The 20,387-nt window shown below is 44.1% G+C and overlaps 1 protein-coding gene across 1 annotated transcript in view; it reads right to left on the reverse strand.

Moving 5' to 3' along the window:
* The window catches only part of ADARB2 (adenosine deaminase RNA specific B2 (inactive)), a 1,587,200-nt gene that overhangs the window by 121,008 nt on the left and 1,445,805 nt on the right, over positions 1–20,387 (reverse strand). The window contains exon 7 of the mRNA XM_069648017.1: positions 19,822–19,990. Within this exon, the coding sequence (XP_069504118.1) occupies positions 19,822–19,990 (169 nt within the window). The remainder of the gene's footprint in view (positions 1–19,821; positions 19,991–20,387) is intronic.

Below are 20,387 nucleotides of genomic sequence, written 5' to 3' on the forward strand. Positions count from 1 at the left end.
CCCTGCAGCAACAAGGGAACTGACATACACCTTAATGCTGAGCCTTGACCTGTGGCTTGGCTCTCTGATCAGAGCAGCGCATGGGCATCAGCTCCGTTACATTCACTAATGGAGGATGAGACATATCCTGCATGCTCACGTGCTACCAAAGCTCATCATTCTCATGAATACAAGTGAACGGGATCTGAATTCCAAATTGGCAAGTGACAGTGCAATAGAAATAGAGACACCGCCTTTATGAATAAGTTCTGTTTTTCTGAAATATGTCCCTGGTCTCAGCTCTGGGGAGCACCATCAAATGTAAGCACTTCACATCAGCAAACATCAGTGACAAATAAGAGGCATACTGCATGACCATGCATGCTACAAATGTGTGTAGATCATCATGCATTGAAATTCATGTACGAAAGCTGATGAGCACCGAGAGAATTGCGCAACATCATTCATGGAAATAGTGCATGTTTCTCCAGACACAGTGGCTGTTCTAAACAGGAATAATTTACAAAGCTGGTCTGTTCAGCCAATTGAGTGTTCTTTCAATGGCCTGTTAGGCCATATGTATCCTGATGGCTCCCTTACCTCTGTGCCCTGGGAATTGTTGTACATGACATAGATAGTAAATGCATGCCCACCTATTGACTGATATAGTTAATGGCTGCACAGTACTAGGAGCATGTAGTGTGGTCACAAGACTCATATGTGGTAGGAAGCCAAGAACACATGTCTAGAGCACCATGTTTGCAGCACTGATACCCTTAAGAGAGATATTTTGCCTGAAATGATAATCAGACTTCTTGCCATAGCATAGGATGTTTGCACCTCTTTAATCTACTTTCCCTTAAAGGGATAGTCCAGTAAAAAAAAATATTTTTAAAAATAGATAGGCAACATTAAAAAAATAATACTAGCACTTTTTTTTAAAAAACTTCCTATGTAAAATTTTGAGCTATTCAAGCTCAAAATTCGCAAAAGCAAGCACATGGGCACATCCATTTTGTGAAATGGATGCCCGCCTGTGCTGGCTTTTGCGGCACTAATGAAGGAAAAGCCAGCCAGCTGTAGTAAACAAAAGCTACCGCTGGGTGGCTTTTCCTTCAATGGTGCTGTATGCTGGGGGAGCACCGGAGACCCAAAGTGATAGCCACAGCAGGCAGAAACACAACACGGTTGTGTTTGAAAACGCTGCAATTTTTCTTTACGAGTTTCTCAGGCTCCTCCGAGCCGGAGGAGCCTGAGAAACTTGGAAAGAAAAACCGCAGCGTTTTCAAACACAACGTTGTATTTATGTTTGCGGTCGCTTCAAAAACGTTTTTAAAGCTGCGATTTTATTTCTAAGTTTTCCGGGCTCCTCTAGCCCGGAAAACTTAGAAAAAAACCGCAGCTAGTGCTTATTTAAAAAAAAAAATAAATAGCACTTACCGAGATTCAGCTGCAGCTTTCCTGCTCTGGTCTCCGGTCCCCGTCCTCCGCGTACAGCACCAATGAAGGAAAAGCCACCCAGCGGTAGCTTTTGTTTACTACAGCTGGCTGGCTTTTCCTTCATTAGTGCCGCAAAAGCAAAAGCCAGCACAGGCGGCCATCCATTTCACAAAATGGATGCGCCCATGTGCTTGCTTTTGCGAATTTTGAGCTTGAATAGCTCAAAATTTTACATAGGAAGTTTTAAAAAAAAGTGCTAGTATTATTTTTTTAATGTTGCCTATCTATTTTTAAAATAAATTTTTTTACTGGACTATCCCTTTAAGTAATGTTTAGTTCTATAGTTGATCACTGCACTGACAAGATTTAGTTTCTTTGCACTTATCGAATTTAATTGAAATGTTATCATAAAAACACTCTTCTCGTGGAGGGTGTGTCCGTAAGAGTGCTACTTCCTAAGGGAGGCAACATACAGTCCACCTTCAGAGATACTGCACCATGCATCTGTATCCACCAGCAAGATAGTCATAGTCTGTATGTGTTTGAGCCTTCATGAAATGTGTGCATGCCATGTACTATTGGGAAGCTGGGATGCTGGAACTCTGGGTGACCATTCCTTTTCTCTGTGCATCTTATTCTAGAAGCATAGACTTGCCTAATATTCCTTTGGTATTGTTTGCTATTTGTGTAGAGAATCCCCAATGTTCACACATGAGCTCTACCCGCCATTGGTGGAAATGAACTGTAGGGAATAGTAAATTGTATTAAGGCCCCTTTCACCATGTGCGAGAACATGTGCTTCTCTGCCTTTCATTTCCTAAAACATGGGTAACTGGCTCACCATTATATCTCTTTGTATGGGCACTTAGCTAGGGCAACGTCAGGCCTAGTAAAATGGCAGGCACACTCAGTTTTTGCATCAGTGGCATTAGATCACCAAATAAACCAACAAATCAGGCTCATTATTGAAAATGCAACAGATTTACATTCATCACTTGCTTAACAGTTCCATATTTTGATATCATCTGACGTTTTTAAAAGGCAAATGACCAGCATGTTTCGACATGCCATACTATTTCTTTATTGTCCTGGATTCCTCAGGGTCAAACAATTAAGTATGCCACACATAAAGGTATGTAGTGTACCCTAAAATGGCCCATATCTGTGACCACACATCTATGATAACAAACTCCTGACACTTTTTTCTGATATGCTAGATTTGCTGTCATACACCTGACTAGTGAATATCACTTTGTGCCACACATTCCCTTACCGTGGCTATCTATCGACCGGGATCCGGTAATTTTTTCGAATGCATTTTTTCGAAATGCAATTATCTCGAAAAACATTTCGTCGAAAACATTTTTTTCGAATGTATTATTTTTTTATTTAATACGTTTTTTGGGGGGTTTTGTAAGTAAAAAAAAGTGTTAAAAAAACAGGGGTTTGGGGGGAAGCCCCCATTAAAAAAATAAAATAAAAAATAAACATTCAAAAACATTTTTTCGACTAAATGTTTTCGAAATAATGGCATTCGAAAAAAAGTCATTAGAAAAAATCCCTATAAACCCTATCGACCACCTGGTCAGATCTCCTCCTTCCTCCTCACTCCTGGCCTCGACCACTCAACTCCTCCTTCTTGGAGATGTCAACATTCACCTGGATACCTCGTGTCCTCCCTCTGGACTCTTTCGTGACCTCTGCGACTCTCTCTCACTCACTATTCTCCCCTCTGGCCCAACTCACTCTGCAGGTCACACTCTGGATGTTCTGATCCCCTCAGACCTTCCCTTCTCTGTCCCTCTCTCCACTCCTCTCTCCTGGAGTGATCACTTTCTCCTCTCCTCCCACCTCACTCTCCCTACCCCTCAGGCCAAGCCACTTCCATCACTGCCACCCACCTTCTCGGTCATCTGACCCATGAAGCGCGTGTCATCTGAGGCTTTTGCCGCCACCTTCTCACCCGCCCTGCCCCTTTGGCTGACTCTCACCCTGTCACAGCCCTCTCCACGCTCCACTCTGCTATATCTGATACTCTTGATATCCTTGCCCCTGTCATGACAATCTGCCTGAAGCCCAAAGCCAAGTGCAAATCCTGGTACAACTCAGACCTCGTCACCCTAAAACACAAGTGCAGGGTTGCCGAGAGGAATTGGCGTGCTTCATGTACATCCTCTGACAAACTGGCCTGCCGCCTGCTGCAAAGGCAATAGCGGCTCTCTGTCCTAACCAAGAAGAGAGCTCATATCCAAGCCCACGTCTCTGCAGCATCAAACAACTCGGCTGAACTCTTTAAAATCTGCAAGGAACTGGCCAATCCTGCCGGAGTCTCTAACTCTCCTGTCCCCTCCCTCTGCATGGCACTGGCTTCTCACTTCATCTCTAAATCTCAGGACATCCTGTCCCCCCTTCCTGCTCTTCCTCTGGCCCTTCGGCAGCCACCCCTCCTCCCTCCTTCTCTTCCTTTCCCCTGTTCTCCGCAGACAAGGTTTCTAGTCCGATCTATGAATGTCTCGTCAAAACAGCTTCACCCCTGTTCCTCCAAAACTATCAAGGACCAGATCGACACCCTAGCTCCTGCCCTGGCTGATTTCTGCAATCATTATTTCACCACGGGAGTCTTCCCATCCCCTCCCTTGTGCACCCTGTTCTTAAGAAACCCTCTGCTGACCCCTCCTGCCTGGCTATCACCCAATCTCCATCACTCCCCTCCTGGGCAGGCTCCTGGAGAAACTGGCCATCTCCCAGCTTAATCTCCACACTGAATATGCCACAAGCCCAGGGATTGTATCTCTCCAGGACTGAAATCTCTGCACTGGCTCCCTGTGGCTGCGAGGATTAAGTTCAAAACCCTCTGCATCATCCACAAGGCCTTCTGGGGCCTCAATACCTTCAGCTCTCTCTTCCTAAACATCTTCCCTCTCGAGCTCTTCGCTCATCCGCCTCCAACTCCCTCAGTGTCAGTCGCTTCTCCAAGCAACGAGTTGGTGGTAGATCTCTTTCTTCGGCTAGTGCCTCCCTCTGGAACAGCCTCCCTGCCTCCCTTAATCTCAAAGAGAACCATCTCTGGTTCTAGAAGCACCTCAAAACCTTTCTCTTTGCTTCTGGTTTTTCTCCTCCTCTCCTTTGCTGACCTCCTGGCTGTAACTTGAACTGCAGTGGCTACCTGGACACCCTCTCATATCGGGCCCAGGTGCCTCCGCCGCCAGCGTCACACACCTGCACTGCCCACCTGGCAACCCCCGCACTTGGGGACTGTTTCTGTATCCCTACAGACCCCCTTTCAGCCCTTGACACCTGATGTCTGCACTTACCCATGCACTTGCCATATGCTGGCCGTTTCTTTACTTATTGTTATTATCTATTCCCATGTACTGCACTGTCCCTGCCCCCTTCCCACGCACTTGCGCGATCTGAATGACACCTGGCCTAGTAGGATCGCTGTCCGTCCTCCCTCTGTTCCCCTCCCTTGCCTCGTCGTGCCTTGAAACACTTGTGTATATGCATGTTATAAACGCCTTATCATATCATATCATATCATATCATATCATCATGTAGATATAGAACTCAAGGAAATATCAAAGGCATTCAGCTTTATGGGAGAGATTTCAAGCTTTTCTTTATTTTGACTACGTTCTATATGAGCCAATTTGACAAGGATGTATATTAAAAGTATTTCATTTCTCTACATCATCCATAAGGGAGCAGCTGTGATCGGAGACCGCAGACGGTTCCTAAAATGCCACTGCATTTTTCGCATTAGTTAACTGGATCAAGCAAACACATGTTTTTGTCAAAACGTGCATAATCGTTTTACTCCCCCTTTCCTTGTGAAACATGTTCTCGTCCTGAATTCAGTCCGTTTCAGTCATGTTATCTTGCAGAAGAATCATCAATGAGTTAAAGCATACATGCGAAATACATCATTCCACCCAGTAATAGACCATCATAAGGTGTAATGCACAATGTAATGATGCTGGTATTTTTGCTGCATTGTTACACTACATCCTGGCTACCTCAGTCTATTCCAAGGTCTTGAGTGCAACATGCTGCTTTTCAGGTTTCATCGACAAAAGAACAGTGGAACACATATATATAAGGGATCCGTGCATTTATCAGGACATATGATGTCTGTCCACACTGTGCAAGTAGACGCAGAGCATTCTTGATGCAAACTGCACATCGAATGATCTCTCCTTCAGTAGCTACTTACGAGATCTCTGACTAGCTTTCTAATGAAGAAAATGTTCTTTCCCACTTAAGAAACTCCAGCCATCTGTCTCAGCAGTCAAGGATCTGTTGCATAAGAGCCTTGCATAGATTAGGAACGTTGTGCTTTACATTGCGTTACCTACAAATATACCACTAGATAACTCTAGAGCATACATTTAAAAGGGGCTGAAAGAGAGAGGCACTTATATTATGGTTAGAAGGAGGGATTTTGTTTTCTTTCTTGGGATAAGATTTGCCACAACCCTAACATTCGTATTTTATTTCTGTTTCTTGTGCACTACACACCACATTTTGACAGCGCATGGTGGAAGCGCAGTGGAGTGTTTGATTCACGCAGTATGGTATGCATTAATCAGCCAGATGTTGGTGGTGGTCAGGAAGAAATGTGTCCCTCGAGCAAGCTTTGATGTGGGATATGGTATCAATGGAGCAGGTCTTGTGCCTGTGAGTCCTTACAAGCACTGTGCTTAGAAAGTAGGGATGACCGATGTCATGGTCTGACAAGCATGGCATATGTTGCATAGGCAGTGCTTGGCAAATGAGTCTTCATTGCTCTCCAAATTGTCAGAAAGTCAGTATCACGTCTTAGGGAATGGGGGAAGGGGGAAGGAGTGCTTTACACAAGAAAATGTGCATTCGGTCCCTTATGGTAATACCTTTTTTACCTTACATTGGATCATCTTCTGGGACTCAGAATAAGGTTTGATTCAACAGATTAAACATGTCTTTGTTTAATTAGATTAGTTATGTATTCCATCTGCACTCACAATGATTGGGATCAGTGTCCCTTTTTGTGGTCATCACATGCACATGATCAATTCCAGGAATGAGAAACACAAAATGCATAGTTGGGAGCTCCCCCACACCCCGCTACAGAAGATTCAATATCACTAGCCACCTTATGTGGCTCTATTGAGATAGCTCCATCAATGAGCTGCCTCTACCCATCATATGCTGCTTGTAACAGGAGCTTCCTTTACTGTTGTGTTTTCCCGCATTCTGCTGGCTGTCTTCGCATTCTTCATCTGCCTGCCATCAGTATGCTTCTTCTCAAGGGTTGGAATTCAACCCAAAATGCAGTCAGCTTGTGCTTACTTCAGAAATATATTTATTTATTTATTTGGATTTGTATAGTGCACATCTGCCCAGGGGCATCGTGGCGCTGAGGCAATCTTAACTTGTTACAGGCATACATGGTATACTTATAAGAAACAATGTAGAACATGTTAGCATATATAGATACAATTGTGCTTATATACATACATTTGTGAAATACAGTAGGATAGGTAAGGTCGGGTGGAGTTAGTTAAACAGTGTGGTTTTAAGAAGATATGGTATGAGTTTTCGTTCCTGAGCATGGTGGGGAGTGTGCTCCAATTTTTGGGTGCTAGGTGTTGAAAGCTTGACCCCCCAGCTTTGCTTCTTTTAAATGTGGGTACGTGGGTCTGATTGGTCATGTGTGACCTAGTGGGTCTAGTGGATGTGTTAAGGGTGATTCTTTCGGAGAGATAGGGTGGAGCCTTTCCGGAGAGGCATCTGTGGGTGATGGCCATAGATTTGAATAGTATCCGTTCTTTTATTGGTAACCAGTGGGCTTCTTTTCTGGCTTGGGAGATGTGCTCCCTTTTGGGGATGCTTAAGGCTGCTCTTAGGGCATTGTTTTGTGTGACTTGCATTTTTTTAAAGTTTTGTACAGATGTGCCCAGGAAGAGGGCATTGCAATAGTCCACTCTGGTATCTACTGTGGCTCTTGCTACGGCCAGGCAGTTTTTAGTGGATAGGAAGGGTTCAACGGCGTTGATTATCTTAGTGGTGAGTGCCGCAGATGAAGCTATAGCATTGACTTGCCGTGTCATGGAGAGAGTGGAGTCAAGGTATACTCCTAGCGTTTTTACTGCAGTGGGGACTGTGATGGTGGAGTTATCTATGTTGAAGGATTTGTACTGCGGTGGGAGTTTGTTTAGTATTTCTTTGGTGCCAACTAGTAAGATCTCTGTTTTGTCCCCTTTTAGGCAGAGGCCGTTGGCTGCCATCCATGTTTGGATGGCAGTATAGATCTTGGTTAGTGCTGCTGCGTCTTGTTTGTAGACCCCTGTGAGAGGGAAGAGAACTTGCGTGTCGTCAGAATAATTGGTGTATGCTATGTGACGACGGTCCAAGTCATTGAACAGTGGGAGGGTGAAGAGGTTGTATAGGGTGGGTGCAGTGCAGGACCCTTGTGAGACGCCACAGTAGATGATGGTGGGGGTAGCGCTCGCGGAGTCTGAAAATACTTTAATAAGTCGACCCTCGAGGAATGATTTGACCCAGGAGATGGCTTCTGGTGAGAAGTGGGCTTCATTTTTGAGTTGCGTGCCTAGAATATCGTGATTGACCAGGTTGAAGGCGGCAGATAGGTCTAGCAGGAGCAGGAGTGCAGGTTTGCCTTTGTCCATGATGTCATTTAGTTGGATTTTGAGATCTAGTAGGGCCGATTCGGTCCCATGTCCCGGGTGGAAACCCGATTGCCTTTTTCCTAGAATGCGGTTTTCTTCCAGGTATTGCTGTATATGCGTTTAGGCAACTTTATCGAGGATCTTGTGCAGGAAGGGAACGGTAGTGATGGGTCTATAGTTGTTGGCATTTTCGGGATCTAGAGTTGGTTTTTTAAGAAGAGGGCACACCCAGGCTTCTTTTAGGCTAGTTGGGACTGAGTTTGTGTTGAAGGATACATTGATGAAAGTTTTAAGAAATGGTGCTAGTGTTTCTATGCAGTCTTTAACTAGTTTGGCGGGGCAGGCATCACCTTTACAGTTTGAAGGTTTGATTCTGTTAACAATATCAATTACCTCTTTTTCTGAGACTTCTCTGAATTTGAATAGAGTAAAGAGCTTAGACTTTATGTTCTCAGTCACAGTTTCCCTATGGGATGCTGATAGGATGTGCTGAGTGAGATTTTTGTGATGGTCTAGGATTTTAGCTTGGAGGAGTTCGATTTTGTTTAAGAGGGCGGACTGTATGGGGTTACACCATGCTTGGTCCTTAACAACCTCTTGAGACTTAGTAGCCGGTGTGGATAGTTCCCTGAAGATGACAAAAAGCTCTTTGGATTCTGAGGTGGCGCTGGAGATTCTTTTGTTGTAGGACGTGGATTTGGCTGCTATGATACTTTTTTTGGATTGGGTGGCCAGTGATTTGTAGGAGGATAGCGAGGATGTGTTGGGCGCACTTTGCCATAAGTTTAGGGCTTTGTGTTTTTTGGTTCGTAATTCTTTTAGTTCTGCTGAGAACCAGGTATTGGAGTGTCTGGTATTTTTAGGTTTCTTTCTTTTGTAGAGGGGCGATGATATCTATGGCAGTGCTAATGGAGGATTTGTAGATATCCGCCAGTGCAGCTGGGTCAGATGTAGCAGGGAGGTTAGTAGTGAGGGTGTGTAGGTAGGATGAGATATTTTCTTTGGTGATGCTCTTGGCGCTTCTGGCTAGGGCTGGAGGTGCTGGCTTGAGTTTGTTTACAGAGTTGTTAGGTGTAGGGATGAGGAAATTAATGAGGAAGTGGTCGGACCATGGGGTGGGTGTGATGGAGCTGATGTTGATGCTACAGTTGTGGTCAGCTATCCAATCAAGAGTACGTCCTTTGTTGTGGGTAGGATCGAGTACTTTTTGTTCAAAGACCATTTCTCTGAGAGCTTGTGCTAGTGTAGTGGAGGGTCTATCTTTCTGGTCGTGGAGTCCCAAGTTAAGGTCTCCTAGAAGAATAGTTTTGGTAGTTGTTTTGAGGTTTTCACCTAGTAGATGTGAGAGGTTGTCCTGAAAGTCCAGTATTGGGCCTGGTGGGTGGTATACTAGATTGAGGGTGATAGTGGTATTGGTGGAGAGTGCGATCTTAGCAGATGGAGAGTCTACGTTCTCCCCTAATTTTGAGGAGAGTTGTCTTATTTCTAGGTGATCTTTGTCTATGAGGGCTACACTCCCACCTGTAGACATTGTTCTGTACTGTCTAAGGGTGGAGTATCTGTTACGCTCAGCTGACTCCCACGGAGGCGCTGGCCTGGTTCGCGCTGCTGTGACATCTTCTAAGGTGATGCGCAGGGTTCGGAAGATGGACTGGACCGGGCCCCCAAATCTGGCTTGTCTGGCTCGCAGAAGTATCCTTCTGTAGGTGAAAATAGGGGATTAACTGTCTGCGGGGTAATGCAATCGGCCTCCCACTTTCCCCTCTCACCCTCCTCGAAACCCTTCTGTGATTCCTCGTAGCGTCTCACCTTAGGGTCTGGAAGGACGAGCTCTCCATCCTGCTTCTGATGCAGGGGCGCGTTGGTATCCAGTTACTTCACTGGATTTTCGGATTGGTGAGAACCAAACTTGCTTGGCTTCCAGGTAAGTTTTTTGATAAGAGGTTCCCCTTGTGTCCATGCATTAATGTACTAATGCTAGTGTCTTTTTCCCCATAGGGGCCAGGGTACGGAATGCCGGGGAACAGGCACCGACCCGAGATGAGAGGTGAAATCCTTGTAGAAATCAGGTAAGTCTTTAATGAGCGTTTTTTGGTAATGTCTTTATATTCGCTCATTAACGCTGATGTCTCTTTTTCCCCTTAGGGGCCGGGGTCCGGAAATGCCAGGATGCGGCGCAGACCAGAAATGAAGAGGGAATGAATCAACAGGTAAGTCTTAACATGGAGATTTAGCTTTCCTTATTCCCTTCTCTCTCTCACCTTTTGTTCTGGTCTTTTTCTCCCTAGGCGCTGGGGCGTGACTGCGAATCCGGATGATCGCTGCTGAACATGGAGGCGCCCTGTAAAGGTGAGTGGAATGCGGCGCTGCAGCGATCGACGCAATGAGCTTTTAAATAAAAGTTTTCCTTTTCAGGATTGTCGGCGAGATGTCTCCGGGATGCGGATTTAGCAGGTAAGGACTTTTCCTTCTTCTGTTCTCTTCTTCTCTTCCTTTGCAGGTGATCTAGGATGCTGGCAGACGTGGCAGAAGTCAGGATGCAGGAGCAGACATGGTGAGCGTCCAGCTGCTAGATGCAGAACAACGCGACGCACGTGTGGCTGTTCGGGTGGGGTTTAAATAGCCTTGGAAGAAGTTCCAGGTATGTATACTTCCTCCAATCAGGTATGTATCCTTCCCCGACCACGCCCGGCTGGTAAATTAGTCCCACAGGTAAAGTAGTTCCTTTCAGGCCTCAAGGAGGCCGGGATCCTGCAGCATGGTCTGCATCAGGTAAGTGCACCCAAGCACTCCCATAATGAGCCTGGTGCCTATGGCGCCAGGACTGATGTCTTTTATGAGCCTGGCGCCATAGGCTCCAGGACACTGTCCAAAGGGCCCCTATTTGGGGTTGCTGGGTCCTTCCTTGGGGACTGGATGTCTGCTTTCGGGGATGCAGGGCTTGAACCGGGCCCCAGGGAGTGGGCATCATGACAGTATCCTGATGGGATGGCAAGGGAGATGGCAGGGCCGGCGGCATTGTGTAGCCAGGTTTCGGTCATGGCGAGAATGTCAAGGTCGAGGTTGGTAATCAGGTCATGAATTTCAGTAGCGTGGGCAGGGAGGGATCTGGCATTAATTAATACGCATTGTAAGTCAGGGCGTGGCAGTGGGGTGGTATTCTGCCCTTTGGCTGCCTTATTGGTAGAGGCCAGTTAGTGGTGTTCTGAGGTTGGTTTGTTTTCAGATTTGGCTGGTTGGGTTTGTGGTGAGGATCTGGAGCGGAGGTCTAATATTTGATTTCTGGAGTTAGTAGCTCTAGGGTGGGTTGAGGGTGTGCTGGGTTTGTGATCAGTGGGTTATAAATACATATATGTTCTTGCTGTTTTATCACCCTAGCAATAGTGCACCTTTATGAATCCTGGTACTCATCTTTCACTCGTGCCAGCCTCACATTTCCTATTGATCATTCACCTCCTTATGTTGATTTCTTTATGCCCCTTATCCACGCTTTGCATCGTTCTTGCCACTTTGTGGACTGGTCCGTCATATACATGCACTTAACCCACAATAGAGCAGCCTGGAGTTTCGGATAATACTGGAAATCTGGTGAATTGAGGCTGGGGGGTGGGAGGGCTACTAATCGTCTTTCATTTGCAGAAAAGAAGAACATGGCCTGCAAGATTATCATCTTTTAGACAGGCACCAAATAGGCCAAGAGATGTCTTTCCTCGTTAATTATATTGATGCTCATTAGCACAGGAAAGGCAAACGTTTAATGCAGTTCAACTAACTTGGACATATATTTCTTCACTATAGATCCAACTAACTGAAATACATGGTTCATTTTAGTCTGGGCTTTTCCAGACTGGTTTTCTGGAAGTTCCTGTTTGAGGAACAAGTGTTGCATCTAGGGTGGAACAATCGGCATATACAATAGTTTCAATGATATTGAGCTCCAGAACAGTATGCTATGCTACTCTGCTTTTGTTCACCACTGTGATAGTTTCAAAGCACTGAATCATTGTCCAAGGAGTACTGTACACCTGCCCAGATTCACCAGATCTTAGTCCGCTGGGAAGCACAGCAGCAGTAAGAAAAACATAGCTTTGGTGAAAAGAAAACTCATGCTACATGGTTTGCAATTATTCAGAAAAGCATCATACGTGTTGCATATTCTATATATCCGTAGTCTGTATATCACTAGTTTCCACGGTGACTGTGAACTTCTTACAGCATGTTCTGTTACTTGGGGTTATTCCAGGACATTCGTTGGAATGGTAATGTTCTTTAAGACAGGGCGCCTCCACTTTCTTAGCTAGCTTTCATGGACATAATCTGTTTTTCTCTTGTAAGCCCTTTGCTTCACACTTTCTTGATTTTACACTTGTCACCCTTTTCTCTTTCTTGCCTCTTGTTTAGCAGTAATATGGATATTCTTAGAATTATTGCTCACTCGTGAGCACTTTCAAAGATTTGAGAATGTTTGGATTTTTTACATGTTGCTTTAATGCATCATTTTTACCCATGTCTTTTGGGGAATGTTTTCTGGAACAGTACAAAAAAAAGGCTTTATTTCCTTTGATCTGCTCTTGGGTTTTTTTTGGTGGGAACTAAATATTGTTAAAAACAACAGGTTTTCAGGATACGGTCAATAAATAAATATGAGAAGAAGTGCATACAATGACATTTAAAGGAGGGATTTTTTGAAAACGCAAGTAATGTTGCTATTCTGTGGGTTGATGGTCCCCATCTTACTCCCAGTTAATTCAGCTCAATTGTGCTGGTAATTGTTCTCAAAGATTCCAGATGGTTTCTCCTAAACATTGAAACTAGGCTTCTTTGTGGATTTCTTCTCTACATTACTAATTATCAGGGGAATTCTTCAGTTACGCGATGAAATAACTGATGCAGACGAACATGTAAAAGAAAGATGGCAGATCTTCTCTATTGATTAAATATTGCTGAAAATGTTGACGTATCGGAAGCTCCTGTGCTATGTGGGGCTTCACTAATCAGCATCTATATGTGAGAATAATCATTTAAAAAAGGGATTCTTTTAAAACCGCAAGCGTTAACTTAGAAATGGAGGGTATACGTCTCAGGATCAGTGGTCAAAGAGTGACATGTTGCATAAGGAAGCTTTCAAGATCGATTTAGGCATGAGGTGGGAAGCGGGTACACCAGGGTGAATTGATGCAGAGCCTGAGGGCTCGGTTCACTTTACCAGCTCTTTTCTTCACAGCAGAATTATACAGAAACTGTATTAATGAATACTTCATGCTCACAGGGTTCAGGGGTCAATGTTGGCAATAGCTCCAACTATGTTTTAGAGTGAAGAGTCTAGCTCCTTACATAATATTGCCGCAGGAAACCAAGATCAAGCTGGAGAGCTAAAATAATCCAGCGTGTTGGCATGTGTCACCTTCTGTGTTGGTTGCACACCTATTTCCCATGTACAGTTGAATATACCCAGATTTCCATTATGTATGCAGGTTTGGTATTTTGGAAACATAATATTGGGCCAATTTGGAGGCCAAGGGAAGTTTCATCAAACCCCATTTAATGCAATAAAAAGAATAAGGAGCATGTGTTTGTCAATATTATTGAGATATTTACTCATGTGAAGAGGTAGGGAGTGAGGAGGCTGGATGGGTTTGACATGATCAAGCAGCTATTTTCTGGCTTGTGTGCTGGCATTGTCTGTTTGGAAAAATCCTTTGTTCCTGAATATTAAAAAAGGAAGTACTAGTTTCCTTCCTGAAAAGCCTGGCATTATAGTTATTTCAATCATATCTATGCTGCGCTAGAGCGGCCTTAAAGAAAGGTGAAGTTATGTCTGGGACCTGGACTGGATCTCCTAATAATCACAAGCCAATACAACAATTCCACAATTCAAGTGATTTTTTCTCATTTTGAGTATCATGCAGAAAAATGTGCACATGCCGTTTAAGGACTGTTTTTGTTAAAAGCCAATAATTGCACAATGGCAAGTCGTTAAGAGTAATGTAAGTTACAGCCATGATTAAGTTGTTCCCTGGGAGCTCTCACGAGTATCGAATAGATTTATTTTTTAGATATAGAAGTAGATTGGGTCGAATGCAAAACCATCACATGTTTTTGACCGAATTGTACCAAAAATATATGTGGGGGTGGGCAAGGGTAATACTTAAGGTGGGGAGGGAGGACGGCAGGGGCTCTGCCCCACATATAATGACTGCCAAATGGATTAAAAGAAAAACATTGTTTTGCATTCAACTAAATCTCTATGATCAAATCAGATAGAATCCTATAGATTCAGTATCCCTCACTTGATCTTGGGCTCACCCATATTGTTTCTTTGACTTGTGCCATGTTTATTTTTTTATTTTTTATTTATTGTGCATTTGTATTGGTGCTTATACAACAAGTAAAATGTGTTTCAAAGCGCCCACAGGGCAACAGGGAGGGAACATGGGATAGAAAACAATACACTGGAAGATAAAGGCGAACCTACTACTTGATTGGTCCTGTCTGATCCGTGTGCAGTGGAGGACACTGCATTGCATTCTCACAGGTGGCATAAACGTTGTATCGGTATGCGCAGTTTTGCATGGCGGTAATGCTCCCACTTCACATAACAAACGAATAGCAGACATCTAATGCACATACTACATACAATTCCATATTGGACCACTGAAAAGGCTGGACCTTTATGACACAGCGTGTTATTCACTTTACTGCTGATCTATATGATATGCAGATGAAAGAAATAGAATTGACTAAATTCTCTGTCCAGAAGCATATCATCAGATCATCATAATGGAAATGATTTCGGAAAGGAGTTCTGCTCCGCGCAGTGCTTGATGAAAGTGCCGCATGCATCACAATCTGTCCAAGGCATCTTGCGGATGGATTCCTATTTGGTGTCCCCTGTGATAAGTCTTAAATCAGTAAACCTGGTCTCCTTCCATGCCATCACTCCCCCAGTGGTTCGTATCAATTCTGCCTCCGGACAGGATGCTGCTCATTTCACAGCTGTGCGTGTCATGTACACATTCTGCTCGGCCATATTTCAGCATTAAATGCCGCTGTCGCGGGCAGCTGCCAGTGCACTTGTTCTGGGCTCGGATATAATTCTGAGTCCTCACGGGATGCGCTGATTCGGAATTATAGGTTTATTTCTTGTGCTTGGGTAATATGTCCAGGGGAGAGGTTCCCTATCAAGGCCATGCCAGGGAACAAGTAATCATTCCGACCCCAGAGCTACAAGTTTCTTAATTATCTTCCATTCCTCCCAGAGATGACCTTGGCTTCTCTATGGTCAGTCAACAAGCTTTATTGATCGGAGACTCAAGATGTTGATGTGTTTTCTTTTTTTCTAACTCTGTTAACAAAAGTCTATCACTGCCCTTGGATGTAACCTAAATGCATGGGTTTTCTTTCTATTTCTATTTCAATGCTCAATGCTTCTATTTAATACTTGGAGGAACATATATTTGCATACTTTGCTGTAGAAGATATTCCCCAAAAGATATCAGTTTATTGTATGAGGAACAATAATATATATATATATTAATCATAATGTACACAGTCAGCATAAGCTCAGGACATTTCTCAATCATGTTATGTGTATGGGTATGCCTGATTTCCAACAATTTTGCCGAAATCCAAACACCAGACACCCACAGAATAGAAAACCATGCATAGGCCCCACTGTTCTTAAAAAGGGAAAGGAAATACGGCAACAAGAACATGATGGGGGTGGATTCTGGAAAATGGGGCTTCGTTTCTTCCGCCATGTGTAAGACTGCAGTGGTGAGCTCCCGTAACCATCAAGGACTACACTCCCTATCAGAACATGCAGTAGACGTTCCTGAGCTCTGAGGGGCTTGATGATCTCAGAATCTGGGCCCATTCTCAGGGGTCAGGTGTGAGGTGCAAAGCCCCTCATCCTGGCACTGAAAGCAGTGCATGGGCAGGCAAACTTTCTTTGGGACTCTCTACAGCACTCCCACTGTTTGGGTGGAGACGTTCGGGGCCTCTCCAGCTCCATCCTTTGGACATGGACATGCACACCACGACTGGACTTAACAGAGAACATTTATTGCATATCAAAGATGTACATAGGGCAGTATTGTGTGTTGGGTCCAGTTAATAAGAGGTTTATGAAACCAGAAGGTGATGAGGATATAGGAACGTGTATTTGGGAGTCATAGTAGACATTATTTTGTGTATTTTACATCTTTATATGACACATTTAAAAGGGTGATAGCGGGATTAACCTAGAATCACACCATTTATAGTTTTGGCAATTAGGCATAAGCCAAAACTGTTACATTGGAGTACAGAGGAGTACAGCTAGGAGGGAGATGGTATCTGAAGAAGGGCGCATAGCTTGCAGGTGTTTGATTATTTACCCAAAAATGGACTGACTATGGCTAAGATAATCTATATGGCCATTCCCACCCACTACAGACCCCTCCCCATCCAATACAGATTCTTCTACAATCTCTTTGAGCTTGCTTTATCAAGCAGTAACATCCACCTTTGGCCAGCCAGTGTTCTTTCTAAGCTCTCTTATGAGAGTTAATGGCTTAATTGCAATTGCAAATGGATTACTGGTGGAATAAACTAGTGCTACCCAAGTGTACCTTTATCCACTTGATTTATAAGCAGTATCTGTCTCCTGGAGCTAACCTCCTGTTAAAAACAAGTATTGGCAAAGCCAACAGTTTTGGCTTGTGTATTGGTATTAGATAGGCATTTGCCAAACACTGCTGCCATATGCCCAGGTAGACGTATCGTTTTCCAGCTGTTACCATCTTATGGCCAGTTAGTGCCATTATGGCAGTTCCTGGGAAATGCCTATCCAATGTCTACTTAAAAGCCAAAACGATTGGCTTTTCCAATTCTTCTTGGCTAAGAGATGAAACTGGGACTACGAACCAGGTTTCAAATCAGCAACATAACCACTAGCCCATTTCTACTTCCATCCCTGGAGCATGCAGAAGTGCAAATGGCCTTTTAACATCAGTGTGTTGCCCATCCCCATGCGAATGCCAGAATTACCCCTTTGCACCTTCACATTTGTCATTCAAGATGGGAGGTCTTCCTCTGACCAGACCACTTCTATTTGAAAACATCCCGTTGAGTGGTGGCATGATGTGATCTATTATACACATCATCTGTAATTAGTGTTCTTTAGGTTATTTTGAAGGGGATATAACTGTCATTTACAGAAATAATATCTAATAGCACAGACTAGTGAGACAACACTTCTGGTTATGCTTAAGCACTGGTCGAAATGAACAGTAGAGCATAGTAATCAAATACACATTTCTTCCCAGCAGGCCAGCCAGAGCCTGACAGATGTTAAAAGTGCCGGGATGTCTTGGTCTTCAGCACCCATCTCTCACCTGTATCACCTCTGCTGAGCATGTCCGGCCCCGTCACAGTCCTGGCACAGCCAGCCATCCCCACCCCAGGCTTGTAAAATACACACCGATGAAGGCAGCCTTCTGATGCCCCCACAGTGGCATGGACATGGAGTGAGGGCTGAGGCCCGCCCTCAATGCTGCAACGCTCTGTGTTCACACCGGCTCCTGACAGCTGATAGTGCACATTTGCTTATTTAATGTGCAAAAAAGTGGTAAACGTTTTTGAGGAATTGCAAATATATCAAGATGCAAGCATGTGTCAGAAAGGATTACACGCATGTGACTATTACACAGGGGTTTCGGAAGTTTCTCTAAGTCCTAGGCATAGTATAACACATTGGGCAGGCTCTGAAGTTGTCACAGGCCATGTATGAAATAATCAACCAGTTTCAAAGGTGCCAAGTGGACCCATGTCATGTGTGTCACATTGAGCCAGTCTTGGCTTTACATTCTGATGCCTGGGAGTGTAGGTCGATACATATAATGAGGAAAACAAAACTACAAATCCCAGTCTGTAACGGGAAAAGCCAGAACTGGCTTAAGGTGTCACGCATGACATGGGGTACGTTGGCAAGCTATGCGGTCGTAGCTTTTAGGTTGATCATATTGCATTCGGTAATTCTATAATTATAAACTATACAGAATTAGCACACAGGGCTGGGGACGCGGCCAAACAGGTTGCTCGGATCGCAGGCTGACACTCCTGCTGTCGTACTTCGCTCGGGCCTTTAACTCAGGTTGCCGGGCCGCTACCCCGCCCTGACCCGTCACCCGGTACAGTCTATAAAAGCTCAAGCTTCCACCTGGATGAAGGCGCAGGCAAAAGAAAAGAATCACATTAAATAAATATACCTCATTAGGTTCATGGGGTTTTGAACCAGACCTGTGTGTGTGTTTTTTTCGCACTGCATACTGGAACTTGTAGGCCCATTGCAATGGGAAAAACAAAACTATAAGTTCCAGCATGCAATTGGAAGCAAAAAGCAGGACTTGCTTGAGGTGTCATGCATGAGACTGGGAAACTTGGCAGGGTACATGTTTTTTTAAAGCACAGATTAATCTCCATCCTTTGGTGGACAGGGATAAACAGCTTGTTGGAGGTGTTAAAGTGCTGCGTACACCAAACCTTCATTCATCCATTCCAGTTTTGCACTTCTGTCCGGAATGTCTAGGCGCACTGGGTGTGCCTTTGTCGATGGATGAGCAATAGTTCACTCAGTAGAGGCAATTGTTTCCGAGGTCGCACACAGTGTAATCCCAGAGACACTTTAACGTCTTCTCCACTCATCACCTAAATCCCACGGGATTGCATCATGTAGTCGTGCCAAGTTTAGGAGGAAAAGGGTAAACATTTCCGCATTTTCAGATGGGCCCAGTGTGTGGCCCCTTTCAAGCGCCACGGGTTATAGGAGTTCTATGGCCAGGCGAGAATCGTCGAAAAGGCTCTTTTCCCGAAGGGTTGAATGAGCAAAGAGTTAAAGACAGGGAGAAGGAGAGTGGGGGGGCTGAGGTAGAGAGAGAGGAGAGGGATACCATGACAACAAAGAGAAAGACAAAGAAGATGGTACAAAGGGAGACACAAGTCCAGCTTGTTAGAAAGAGGGTGTGGCAGAGAGATAGAGAAAGTGAGATGAGAGAGAAAGAGGGAAAGTGAGTCGACTGTAAAGTGTCGACTGTAATAACATATGTAATACACTTAAAACGCATGACCTATTTTGTATTTTCTCAAATGTAAGGTTTACAATGTAGCTTTTGGCTCCCAGTTGTCGGGAAATCTGTAACTAATGGGTTTTAACTCTTTAGCGTGAGCACATGTTTTGACAACGTCTGCTTATGAAATTACTGTAGGCAACCATGCAGATGAAATACTGTTGCACAACTATTGTGAAATATTAGCTGTAGGGTTTGTCACACAGAAAAATATAGAGCAGCATAAGCATACGGTTCTGACATTGCAGTCAACACTACCAGCACTATAAAGTATCCACAGTGTCGTATATGGTTGGTGGAGGGGGGAGAAGAGCACCTTCTTACAATAAAAAGGGTGTGCCATTATAAAAAACTCCTGTGAATTAGGCCCCTGGGCCCTGATTCACGGAGCATTTCCCAATGCGATTGCACCATTATAAAACATTTCAGTGACTCAGGCCCTAGTGTCATACAAATCTAGCAAGATTGATATGTCATAAAAACACATTCCGCCTCTGAGTGATGGACAGGGGAGAGCACTGCTCTGACAGGATAACTGTGCATGGCCCTCCATCAAGGCAAGATGGCCGAGCACATGATAAGGAGCGATGAAGACGCATTACTAGAGTCCGGTGAGGAAGAAATACCTGGAGATTTTGTCTGTACAGGACATTGTGACAAGCTGCTCTCCCAGCAATACGCCATCCCACGTCTGTACTGTAGGGTGCGACCGTACAGGGATCGTTCCTTCTCCAGATTCGATCTTGGTGCGGAGGTGACCCCGAAATCTTCTCACAATGTTCTTGCTGCTGTTCACTGCAATAAAATAGGACCTTTAATGAAAATGTATTCAACGCCAATATTTACATATCACGTAGCACACAGATGAGTTTGAATGGGAGAAACCTTTATAAACATGTAGCCGTTTCTCTCACCAATGAAATGTAAAGGGGTGAAAGTAATGACGGATGGATTCTGAAAAAACGGACAAAATAAGGGTAGAATTGATGTATGTCATTTGGGAAAATATGAAAACTTGTTAAGGGAACACGTGAAAAAAGAAAATATTAGGAATTTAAAAAACAATATACTGTTATATCAATAAATAGAAATGTAAAAACATAACTTAAATTTGAATATCTGAAAATGTCACAATGGTTTTTAATAATAGGTATAATCAAAAAGCTAACATGCCTACAACATAGTGTGAAGC

Source organism: Ambystoma mexicanum, chromosome 2q, assembly GCF_040938575.1.
Source record: "Ambystoma mexicanum isolate Mex_15411 chromosome 2q, UKY_AmexF1_1, whole genome shotgun sequence".
In the NCBI taxonomy this organism is placed as follows: domain Eukaryota; kingdom Metazoa; phylum Chordata; class Amphibia; order Caudata; family Ambystomatidae; genus Ambystoma; species Ambystoma mexicanum.